At 44.2% G+C, this 12,568-nt stretch overlaps 1 protein-coding gene across 12 annotated transcripts in view; it reads left to right on the top strand.

Annotated features, from left to right (window-relative positions):
• Window positions 1–12,568, top strand: part of pknox1.1 (pbx/knotted 1 homeobox 1.1) — a 55,325-nt gene that overhangs the window by 32,273 nt on the left and 10,484 nt on the right. For all 12 annotated transcript variants that reach the window (XM_061793350.1, XM_061793358.1, XM_061793357.1 and 9 more), the window contains one exon: window positions 1,060–1,231. In XM_061793350.1, coding sequence (XP_061649334.1) covers window positions 1,060–1,231 — 172 coding nt within the window. The remainder of the gene's footprint in view (window positions 1–1,059; window positions 1,232–12,568) is intronic.

Raw genomic sequence — 12,568 nt, 5'->3', positions numbered from 1 at the left:
TCCGTACCTGGCTCAATTGGACTCTACACACAAAGCTAGCGAAAGAGGATGGAGTTTGTCTGTAAATGATAGGCATCTCTGGTGAGTACGATGTGTTTTATAGGTTTTCGTTATTAGATAATAATGATTGTAAACTCCTGTACTGTAGAGGTTTGGTGTCAGAACCATTGTAGCACTTTTACTTGCTAAAACAGCACATTTGACTTTTGGTTTATTAAACATGGATCGGTATGAACTGTGACACCCTCAGGCTGAAAGTGCGCAGGTTCGTTTTCGCCCAATTAACTGCCTTTGAAAAGGATTCCGACAGCAGTGCTGCAAGTCCTACCGGGCTGTGCCGCTAAAATAATGCCAGTCTGGTGCCGGTTTATACAGTTTTCAACAATATCATCATAATTCATTAGCCCGGGAGGCTCGCCACATAGTTGACTGTTGTAATGGAAGATAAACAGGGTTTGTCATGAACTGTTTTGGTCACCAGTCTCTTTGTCAGCAGACACAATTTTCAATTGTAGCTTTTCCCCATAGAAGTACATTTGTAAACTGGGGTCTTTGGTGCTGTGCGAACTTTCACATTCGCTAGCGAGGTGGGTGAGTCTGGTGGGGGTGGGGTGCTTTGATAGAACCTTTTCCCCAGAGATGGACATACATAATCTGGGGGGGGGGCAAGAGATTTGGCCACACAGTCGAGATTGTTCGTCACTTCTCACTTCTATCAATTCACTGCACATGGACAAACGGTGTCACAGAATGTAACGATGTTTGAACAATGGCTCCTTTGTCTTAAACATAGTTTTTGAGTATTATTACTCTACGACTTAACTGTTTTGCTCAGACAACCATTGCTCAGTATGTTTGCAAAAAAAGTATATAATGACAGGATTTGATCTAGTAATATAATTACAATATTATATTGTGTCAGTAATGGGAACTAAATGGCATGACTGTGGAAAATAATAAGTGACAGAGAGAGGAAACAACTGTTTAAATTGCACACAAGCACTAATTGAGGACAGTCGCCACTCCTACGGATTTGTCTTTTTTTTTGTCTTTTTGTAGACATCCCCTCTTCCCTTTGTTGGCTCTGCTGTTCGAGAAGTGCGAGCTGTCCACTCTTAGTTCTGAATGCATCACTTCTGCAAGCTTTGATGTGGACATTGAGAACTTTGTCCGCTGTCAGGAGAAGGACGGAAAGCCCTTTTTCAGTGAAGACCCAGAACTCGACAACTTGGTGAGCTACATCCTACGACCGACAATGATAACCCAGCTCTATAATGTCTATTTGGCTTCAAACTTCTATATTTTAGCCTGGCAGTTTGAATCCAAATGCAGTGGCGGTAGTAGATCATTCCATAAGGATATTGCTTTGGAACATTTAAGACAGGGGTCACCAACCTTTTTGAAACTGAGAGCTGCTTCTTGGGTACTGATTAATGTAAAGGGCTATCAGTTTGGTACACACTTCTCAAATAACACATTTGCTCAAATTAACTTTGTTAATGTTATTATGTTCTAATTAAGAATTATTATAATCAATTACATGTAGACAGTGATCATGTTAATGATTTCTCACAATTATTAGGATGGGATGAATATCAATATGCGGCACTTTTTTTCTATACATCTCTGCCAGTGTTTAAATTTTCAAATGATCACTTCTACAACACTCCTAGAAGATCACAATATCTCATCACTGGTGAGCTATTTTTAGAACAGGCCCGCAGGCTACTTATTGAGGTCGGGCAGCACGTTGCTGGCCCCTGCTTTAAGACATCCAACCACGATTGTTCACATGTACACTAGTCAACTGCTGTCCACTGCTAAGTAGGGTTGAGTATTGTTTTTTTTTGTGTAGCAGGGTCAGGGGAGGCAACCGGCATTTTCTGGTGCCTGATCTAATACCTTAACAAAAGTAAAAGAAGGAAATAAAGGTTTTCAGTTGAAGTGCACTTTAAATATCTAATGCAACTACAATATGCACCAAGAAAAAATTACAATAAATAACATGGCACTGCATTATTAACTCATTCACCGCCAGCCGTTTCCTGAGCAGGGAACCCCTAGACTGCCAGGCATTTTTGAGCAATTTCACTCATTTTTCAAGACCCACAGAATATTGTGTACTACGACTATGTAAACACCAAAACCACCAAATGAAAGATCAGACTCTTTTCTTTCATCAGAAAAAAAGGTTTGTCATATATAGGCTACTTTCAGCCAAACCTGTTTCTGGAGGAAAATAGCCTTTTTGTGAAATGACTTTGACACCAATATTTGAAAATCTCAAACATCTGAACATGAAACAACACTGAGAAAGTACCTTTGGCAGGAAAATATTTTATTTACAAGTATAACTATGTACAGAATTTACATTAGACAAAAATGCATGAACAAATGGGGCTCCCAGACTTGCACTTTTTTCCTCCAAATTCTCCTCCTCTACCGTTTGCTCAATCGTCCAGGTTCTTAATATCTTGCGCATAAAATCCAGCAAAGTTTTATCCGCATCTTATTTTATGCTTCTCTTGGCAGTGGATCCCGTGTGGTTGTCATTCACCTTCAAAAAAGTCACTACTTATGCTCGAAGCAGAACCTGTGCAGCTTAGAAATATAACTACCACTATAAAAATACATTGTTGAAATTGCTGTCGTGGGATGTGGAGAAAAAAAGCATGCAATTACGGAACCTTTTTTGTTTGCACTGCATACTGGAATGGGAGTCGAACGTCTGCTGGATGCATAATCATGTAAGTTTTAGAAAATATATACGATTATTTGAGAAAACTTTTTATTGATGATGTGTTTTGCAAAGGGTAAAAAAAACATACTTTTCTTCGTGGCAATCGTAAAAAGACGTTCGACTCGCGGGTGTTGAATTCCTGCAAGATGGACGAAATGGAAAATTCTAATCAGCACTGGCAACAGATGTTACATTGTAATGTGAACTAGTGGGACTCAATTATGTTTTTATGTGACAAGGATTGAAGGAGCGTGTTTGCCCGCTAAATGGAGCTAACGCGAGCTGCAAACGAGTTACCTTAGTCGGAGGAGGCTCGGGATGAACTTCGGCTGGCTATCCAGACGGAGTTCACTCATCACAATTCCGGATCCCATTTACTCAAATCGTGGTCGAGAGACAATCAAAAGCTTTGTAATTCAGCAACACAGTCACCAATTTTTTTTAGCACAATAATATGTTTGCATTTTGGGACAAAATACTACACTTGCCTGACTTGCATTTAGTCCTCTGCTGAACTTATGGCCAGAGCCTGCTCACAGAGGCTGTCTCTTTTTTTTGTCTGCAAAAGATCATCTTGCGTTATATAAGTGGTTTTCAAACATTTGCTGTTTGGTGCATACTGGGGGGCAAAAAAGTATTGAGTCAGCCACCAATTTTGCAAGTTGTAGGACTTCGATGGTCGCAAAACGGGTCACGAATTTTGGGCGTTTGTGCGATATCTTTTTTTTCCCCCCTTCTTATAGCCTCTGGAGTAGCTGACCAGACTAGTTATATGCCCTTTGTGGTTTGGGGGAATTTAATTCTGAGCTTCGCTGCATTAAATAGGAGATTTGGGAAGTCACCGGCCGCCCGTAAAGGCATGTTACACCGAGAATCCCTCTTGTGTGTCAGTCGAACTTTGAGCTAAAGTGTTAGCTCTTTGTGTTGGGGGGGAAAATACATGTGACGCCCATAACGGTCGTCATCTTTGCCTTGTGTTGAAACGCTCAAAACAGACAATCACTTGGTAATTTTTGACTGAAGGCTTCATAATTTGCCGTCTTGGCTTGCGGAAGATGCGACGTCGGCACTTTGGTCCACACCTTTGTGGTTTTGAACCGTTGTACAGGCTTCGGTTTGTCCTTGAGTGCCCCCTTGGCGACACTCATGCTATTGTGTAGCTCCCAGTAAACGGAAGCTTGTCAGCTGCCAGCAAATAATCAACTTTAGATGGCCTACAGTCCCGCCGAGTGCTTTTTCCTGCTGGTTTTAAGCTTTCATTGTGCACTGATCTCCCACGAGTCCTCTGTAGTGAGTGACGTTCAATCTTGTGTCACATGTCGCCTAACAACCGACCACCCCTCGGATGGAGAATGAGTTAGTCCATATCGGGCGTGATCTACAATTAGCTCGACAGCATCGCTCCGGCCCCTGCTACAGACAGCCGGGGACCCTCCTTCGCCAGAAGTGTCACAGAGCCCTACAAAACATCTCCAACCTTTGTGCGACCTCCTCACGGGTGGCGGCCCTACCAGTCGCAGCTTACCTTTTTTACTCACCCCTGACTCTCCACCCAGTGCCGCTCCAGGAATGACTCTAAAAGACTAAGACAAAGTTGCACGTAACATTCCGAGGTTTGAACCTAAACCTAAACAGTTAAACAGAGGAGACTTGAGACAGCACAAGCGTATTACTGCCGGTTGTGTCGGAAATTTAAACGAACCGAATATGGAAGAGGACAAAAATGTCAAAACACTGTTTGTCGAAAACCTACATCCAAACAACAGCCGCCAGGTGGGTGTGGCAGCATGCCCGCACACGCTGTCCAGTGCCCAACTGCGTGAACTGGCTGCCAAAGGTTTCGCAAAACAAAAACACCCTCCCTCGGAAGCACAAGACTCAGGCGTCTTCTTCACAAGCGAACAACCGCAGATGGAATTGGAGGGAGCGAAGTGCAACACTCGTGCGACTGACACACAACATTCTGGCGATGTTAAAGTAGACAACCTAAAGAAGTCGTTTAATCCAAACAACCAATCTCGGCCCGTGTACAGCAATGGTCCTCGTAACCAGCAACGGCAATCCAATGATAAATCAAAGTCATGGAATGACTGCAACTCTAATATGCGTCAAACTTACTTGTTGAAACAGGGTACACGCCACGACCAGCCTAAACCTGACTCGTCTAAAAGAGACCCTAAAACGACTAGTGACAACTGGGAAAAGGGCTCCCGAACTAACACCTCCCAAAGGGAACTTAGTGCCATGGCAGAAGAATTACTTGACGTGCTCCGCAGCCTGTCCAAAGACGGAAAGCGGGACCCATCATTATGACAAGGCCTGACTGAGTCGAACAGAGCCACGGAGGACGCGATAGGTCAACCAGGTAACCTCCGTTGTTCTCCTAATGACCTGCCAACTGCTTCTGTGACCCCGGTCGACTCCACGACGACCACACCTCGCCATAACCTTAGTGGACCACTTTGTGACGACCAATCCCTAGACCTCCTCTTGTGCCGTCCCAATCGTCCGACTAGACCCAGGCGAGGCCCCTGACTCGCATGACATGACGCTACTGAATAACGTTCTGCCATTCCGACAGCTTTTGGGTGAACTAACCGCTAAAGGTACTTCTCGGAAGCTCTGATTGATCCTGCCACGCTGTGTTCAATCAACTTCTGACATTGCTACAAGCCGGTGGCCGTGACCTTCAACTGCAATGCTGCGCACTATCCGCGCATTTTCAGTGACTAACAACGAGCTAAACAGCTTAACTATGCTCCATTGGACAATTGGCCCCATGACGTTAGTCCAGCCTGTCTACGTGTCGCCAATTGATTCCGTCCTCCTGCTCATTGGCCAAGACCTGCTCTGCCGCTTCAAGCCCCACTAATTGATAACAAAAATCTTCAGCTGTGGGCGCAGATGGAACATTATCACCACCAACTCGGGAACTGTCCTCAGACCGGTGCCTGGTGTTGGACCACTCAGAGGACGGCGACCTGTCAGGCCACACTCCTTCAATTGACGACACCCCCATTGATGACACCGCCGAGTCCCCCTGTAGCCATCTCACCACCGCTGAACCGAATTAGAGAAATCGACACGTTTCTCTGCCATCTTTACCAACCCCCGCATGAAAAGCGCTACCGCCCCAATGTTGCTGGTTGGATTACTTTGCATGACGGCCTGACAGACGACGTCATCCTGGTCTTGTGGGCGGACAAATTGTCAATTTCTCAGGCACTGTTTGAGATCCTACGACTTAAGCATCCTGAATAATTAATTAACGCTGAAAACTGTTAGTTTTCCCGTTAATGCCATGCCGCCGTCTGCCGTCACTGCAGTGGGAGTGTGCGCCCTGAACCTGCAATGGAACCGTCTTCCGAACCTAGACTAGGATTCCGTTCTGTCCTGACCTGTGCCATCTTCCAAAGAGGTATGAGGAGGATATGTAACGGACATGCTCTCGCCAGATGGCACCATGACCCCCAACCTCGGATTGGGACGGTATCCCTGTCTCCGCTCCTCCACCGAGACCGACGGCCACGGGGATGCCTGGTTTATCGGAGATAAATGGATGCGAAATGAATTACCAGCCAGTCTGAAAGAGCTCATCAAAGCGCAGACTAGAAATCCTGACTCCTCACCTGGACTTTAAATCAATTAGCAGCTACCCCAGAAACCAGGACTCCCAGGCATCAAAAGACCCCGCTCTGTGCAGGGTTCAAGATACCGAACCAAAAAGCTTGAAAATCCACTGGTCCCGCATGCCAAGATAAAAGTTCAAAAGGCCGTTTGTCCTTTTGAAATGCAACTCATTAAGACATCTGGGAAAATGGATGGGACACGAGCGACACCCACAAGCGGTGGAGAGCTACTGCAACTCCGGGGGAACTAATCACAATCTTTAACGAATGTTGCATGATATTTTAAGAACTTTGCATGAGCACTCCCATCACAACAGCGCCACTAGTGATTGTATTTCTGCAAATTTTAATGTCTGTCAAATATGTTTGTCAACTGAACCGGATGAGACGTTTCACCCCACACAACACAAATGCCACATTGCAAATATTACAGTGTTCTCAACAACCACATACAATTGAAACATTCATTACAGGAACGAAAGAGGATGTACGCGTGACTATGCAAAACTGGAAACTGGTCTCATCTCTGATCCAATAATTCATATTTTAACCCACTGGTTTTAAACCAGTCACTGATGGTGTAGTGGTACACTCGCCTGACTTTGGTGCAGGCAGCGTGGGTGCAGTTCCCACTCAGTGACGGTGCGTATGTGTGTGCGAATGGTTGTCCGTGTCTATATGTGCCCTGCGACTGACTGGCGACCAGTTCAGGGTGTAGTCCGCCTTTCGCCCAGTCAGCTGGGATAGGCTCCAGCGCCCCGTGACCCTAACCAGGATAAGCGGTGTTCAAAATGGATGGATGGATAGATTGTTTTAAACCACAAATAATCCTAGGATGGAAAAGGAACATTAAGAGGTAGTCTATCTCCCCTCTTGGCCCCCGGTGGGGGTAACCACACCCTTTTCAGATGGGCATAAAGGCCGGACCCTCTTTGTTACGGGCTCGCGCTCGTTCGACCACCCTGCCGAAGACTGACTCAGCCAGGAAGCCCCACCTCTCACCACGAGGTGGCGAGGACACATCAGACCCTTTCCCGCCGTAAGGCACCCTGCCAGCGCCCTGAGCAACCCTTTTGGGTGCCTGAGCATCTTATGGGCAAAGCTCCGTTGGGAAGGAAAGGGCATGTCTGCGCCGACCGTCTTGCGAATAGCGACACCCGGGCTTCGGCCGTCCTGCCTTCGAACTCCTTTTCTTGCTTTTTCTTCTTTCCACCAAATCGACCCGTTCCCCATGCGGACCGGACCGGCCAAACATGGGCCAAACGGGAGATCGACCAGCCTGCCTAAATTGTGTTGCACGCACGTAAGTACAACTGCAGTTTAAATTAACGAGAACAGGAACCACCCTGCTCTTTTTTGCATTGTCAAATGTTTGTCTGGGCTTTGTTTTGCTTTTCCCTGCATTGTTCCCCTGTAGATTCCCCAGTTGGATCTCATTAAATTTTCTATAAAATTCACTACCTATATGATTTGTATGTGTTTTGGTGCGACAAAAGACCTGGTTATCGAGAAGTCTTATCTAATTCCTGTAGCAACCTTCAGATTACGAGACATAGAGGTTTACGTCACTTTGTCCTGAAGTTTTACACATCTAAAAAGAGACTTTGTGCCCCTTTTCGAGATAAAATAATTTGATTTTAACGCTGAAACTTAAAATCACGTCACCGGAAGTGACGCAGACTTATTCTTTTCTCCTAAATTAATTACGTTTTTATCCAAACCAATATACGCTACACAGGTGTGTGGCATTACTAATCAAGTCCAATCAGTATAATCAAACATAGGTGGACTCCAATGACGGTGTAGAACCATCTCAAGGATGATCAGAAGAAATGGACAGCACCCGAGTAAAATGAGTGTCACAGCAAAGGGTCTGAATACTTATGGCTGTGTGATATTTCAGTTTTTCATTTTTAATAAATCTGCCAAAATGTCAACAATTGTTTATTTTCTGTCAATATGGGATGCAGTGTGTACATTGAACATGAAAAAAACAAACTTAAATGATTTCAGCAAATATTTTTTAGCAATATGGCAGAGTGAAAAATTTAAGGGGGTCTGGATACTTTCTGTACCCACTGTATTAAACTACTATATTACTTTGGCTCTAGAGGAAATCTGCATGGAGGAATGGGCCAAAATACCAGCAGTGTGTCAAAACCTTGTGAAGACTTACAGAAAACGTTTGACCTCTGTCATTGCCAACAAAGGGTATATAACAGAACTTTTGTTCTTACGAAGCCACTCCTTCGTTTCCCGGGCAGTGTGTTTTGGGATCGTTGTCATGCTGAAAGACCCAGCCATGTTTCACCTTCAATGCCATTGCTGATGGAAGGAGGTTTTCACTCAAAATCTCACGAAACATGGCCCCATTCATTCTTTCCTTTACACGGATCAGTCGTCCTGGTCCCTTTGCAGGAAAAACCGCCCTAAAGCATGATGTTTCCACACCCATGCTTCACAGTAGATATGGTGTTCTTTGGATGCAACTCGGCATTCTTTCTCCTACAAACACGACAAGTTGAGTTTTTACCAAAAAGTTCTATTTTGGTTTCATCTGACCATTTGACATTCTCCCAATCCTCTTCTGGATCATTCAAATGCTCTCTAGCAAACTTCAGATGGGCCTAGACATGTACTGGATTCAGCACGGGGGCACGTCTGGCACTGCAGGATTTGAGTCCCTGGAGGCGTAGTGTGTTACTGATGGTAGCCTTTGTTACTTGGGTCCAAGCTCTCTGCAGGTCATTCACTAGGCCCCCCCGTGTGGTTCTGGGATTTTTGCTCACCGTTCTTATCATTTTGACCCCACAGGGTGAGATCTTGCGTGGAGCCCCAGATCGAGGGAGATTATCAGTGGTCTTGTATGTCTTCCAGTTTCTAATAATTGCACCCACAGTTGATTTCTTCACACCAAGCTGCTTACCTATTGCAGATTCAGTCTTTGCAGCCTGGTGGAGGTCTACAATTTTGTTTCTGGTGTCCTTTGACAGCTCTTTGGTCTTGGCCATAGAGGAGTTTGGAATGTGACTGTTTAAGGTTGTGGACAGGTGTCTTTTATACTGATGAGTTCAAACAGGTGCCATTAATACAGGTGACAGAGGAGGAGAAGAAGTTACAGGTCTGTGAGAACCAGAAATTTGGCCTGTTTGTCGGTCACCTTATTTCCCACCATAATTTGCTAATACATTCTTTAAAAATCAGACACACTGATGTTCTGGAATGTTTTTTTGTTTTTTTTTGTTTGTTTCCTCATTTTGTCTCTTAGGTAAGGTATAACAATGATGAAAATGACAGGCCTCTCTCATCTTTTTAAGTGGGAGAACTTGCACAACTGGTCAGGCTGACTAAATAGTTTTTTGCCCCACTGTAGATGGCAGCAGATTTTTGTCAAGAATGTCTCAGTACATTTGCCCATTCATTCATCCTTGAATAATGTGAAGTTTACCAGTATGATTTGCTGAAAAGCAGCCCCACACCATCGTGTTCCCACCTCCGAACTTCACTGTTGGTATGGTGTTTGTAGGGTGATGTTGCAGTGCCATTTCTCCTCCAGACGTGGTGTGACTTATGCCATCCTATTTTGCTCTCATCCGACCAAGACTATATCCTGCCAGTATTTAACTGGCTTGTCCAAATGTTGTTCAGCAAACTTTAAACAAGCTTTGACATTCTTTTTTCTTTTTTGACATTCAGAAGCTTAGATATGCACCTGTAACCAATGCTATCGTTATGTTTTGCAACAAATACTTTGTGATAGTCTTGAGACAGCTGTCTGCTCTTACCCATCATAAGACGTGTCTTGACTCGCACCTTGGCAATGAGACCTTTTTGTAGGCCATCCATTAGGACTATACCACTTGATGTTCATTTGCACTGATTGGCTGGATTGCTGTTTGATTATTGATATATTTGAATGTTGTCTTGGCTTTCCATGCCCTTTTGCACCTCCCTTTCTTCATGTGTTCAATACTTTTTCCCTGTGTCATTTCACATTTTTACACACAACTTAATTTCTGAGCTTATTTGTTCTACTTTTTATGTATGTATGGATTACTTGGGTTGTTCCCAACATCTGGTGAAATTTTCAGGTCAGTAGCGCCTTTGGAAGTATATTTAGTGAGAGAAAAAAGGTGACGTGTTCAATACGTATTTGAGCCGCTGTATGTAATAGAGTTATGGTAAAAATATAATTCTTCGAACAACACACAGAGCAGCCCAGTGTGTTGTATACTTGTAAACAATCCTTGTATGATAACTATGAAAGAGGACGCGGGAAACAATATACACCTGCTGTATTTCCTGTTTCGCGCTTCAGAATAAAATTACTGTTGGCAGGCACGTTGCAGCTGCGTGTGTGCTCGAGGTGCTTTCAGGGACGCTGCCTAAATAGGAGTGAATATGTTCCTTGATTCTTTTGTAATACAATACATAATTGTAAAAATGGATTACGAGGAAAATTTATATTTGTATTTGAATGCTTTAGTTAAAACACTGTACGATCACACTGTGACAATATGGAATTTATTTTTCTTGCGGGGTTCTTTTGGACCTAAAAAATATGCCGTAGTCAAAAAATATAATTTATTGTGCTGGGCTTTCAGTGCAACACAGTGAATGTTTACAAAAATACCAAAACAATTCCAGCAACCAAGTGAAAAATGACATTTAAAAAAAAAAAAAAAAAAAAAAAAAATCTATATACAAAAACACTGGAGTCCAACAATGACATCCAAAGTCAGTGACTGCAAATGAGCAAACCTTTCTACTTACTTGTACCATTCACGTCGGCACCCACCCCACTAGTCAGAGCAATTTCAAAATGGCCCTTTATATACCTTTAGCCCCTCCCACTTGGCATCAAATGGTACAAATTTTCCTTATCTATTTATTTAATAGTATACAGGTCAACAGCGTGTTCCATGTATGTCACGTCAGTGGCGAGTGTAAATGTGTGCTTCAACTACGGTGGAACAACTGACTGCGCACCCCCGGTCGTCCTCCTGAAACTTTAAGGGAAAGGAGAATGATGTCGTTTGCTGTTTAAACTGGAGAGAATGGAGAAATTAGTGTGTGTGTGTGTGGTGTCACTGTAGCATTGTATGTGCATGTATGTGTGTTGCATGCCATTAGTGATGGAGCCGCTCCATCACAATTTTGCTTTGTTGTAATTGTATATCGTTCCTGTCATACTGTGTTTGTTTCTTCTTCTGGGCCGTTCTGAACCAGGTTTGGACTTTAGTGTTGGGGAGGGCCGTGAACTGAGCTGGTCTTGCAGTTGTTTTCCTCAAATGCTACTCCAGGCTCCTAAAATGGTGTAATCTGAGTCATGAAGGCCTGCAGCATGGTGAGAAAATGGACAAGGGGCTTTCAGTCATTAAGAACCCAGCTCAATGATCAGCTGGTTTAGGGGATGTTCGTCATTCAGTGAAGCTTTTTGAGTAAGCTGGTAGATAGCATTTTCTCTGCGCAGGCTGGCTGTGGCAATGCCTGACAATACTGGTACGAGGTCAGTGGGAGTGATTATCCTCATGGCATCATTGAGGGTGATATCCACCTTGGTGGCATGTGCACTGCAGCACCACACTGGTGTAGCTTATTCGGCAGTGCGAGAGACGAGCACAAGGGTGCTTAGATGGAGTGTGGGGATGCTAGCACCCCAGGATGATCCGGCCAGGTGTCTCAGCAGGTTGTTTCATGCTGAAAGTTTGGCACAGAGAGCTTCGGCATGATATATGTAAGCTGCTGACTTGAGCTTCACTTCCAGGTACATTATGTGGGGAAAGGATGATGGGGAAGTGGAGTCCCATTGATGGATTCCCTGTTGTTCAAGTGGCAAGGTGTGACAGTGGTCTTGGGCAGACTCTGTGTAAGTCTCCATGAAGTATTCAGATATTAGAGCTATATCAGCTGTGTCCTCCAACATGCGCCAGCTTTTGTGATAGCTGATCGACCTTCAATCCAATTATTCTACGCATCAAGTGCCAGCTTTCCCTGCTCCAGGTCCAGAAATCAGTGCTCCCCACGGGGCTGTGTTTTGTATCCCCTACTCTTCTCCCTGTACACAAACAGCTGTCCCTAAACTTCCGTCAGACTAGCTAGCTTCCCACCACTAGGCGTGACTGTGGAGTGAATATGTGCAATTGTAAAGCGACTTTGAATGTCGAGAAAAGCTCTCTATAAGTGTTATACATTTATT

Source organism: Phyllopteryx taeniolatus, chromosome 12 (genome assembly GCF_024500385.1).
Source record: "Phyllopteryx taeniolatus isolate TA_2022b chromosome 12, UOR_Ptae_1.2, whole genome shotgun sequence".
NCBI classification, from domain to species: Eukaryota; Metazoa; Chordata; class Actinopteri; order Syngnathiformes; family Syngnathidae; genus Phyllopteryx; species Phyllopteryx taeniolatus.
Note: the sequence above shows the minus strand (reverse complement) of the source record. Positions and strands in the feature narration are given on the sequence as shown.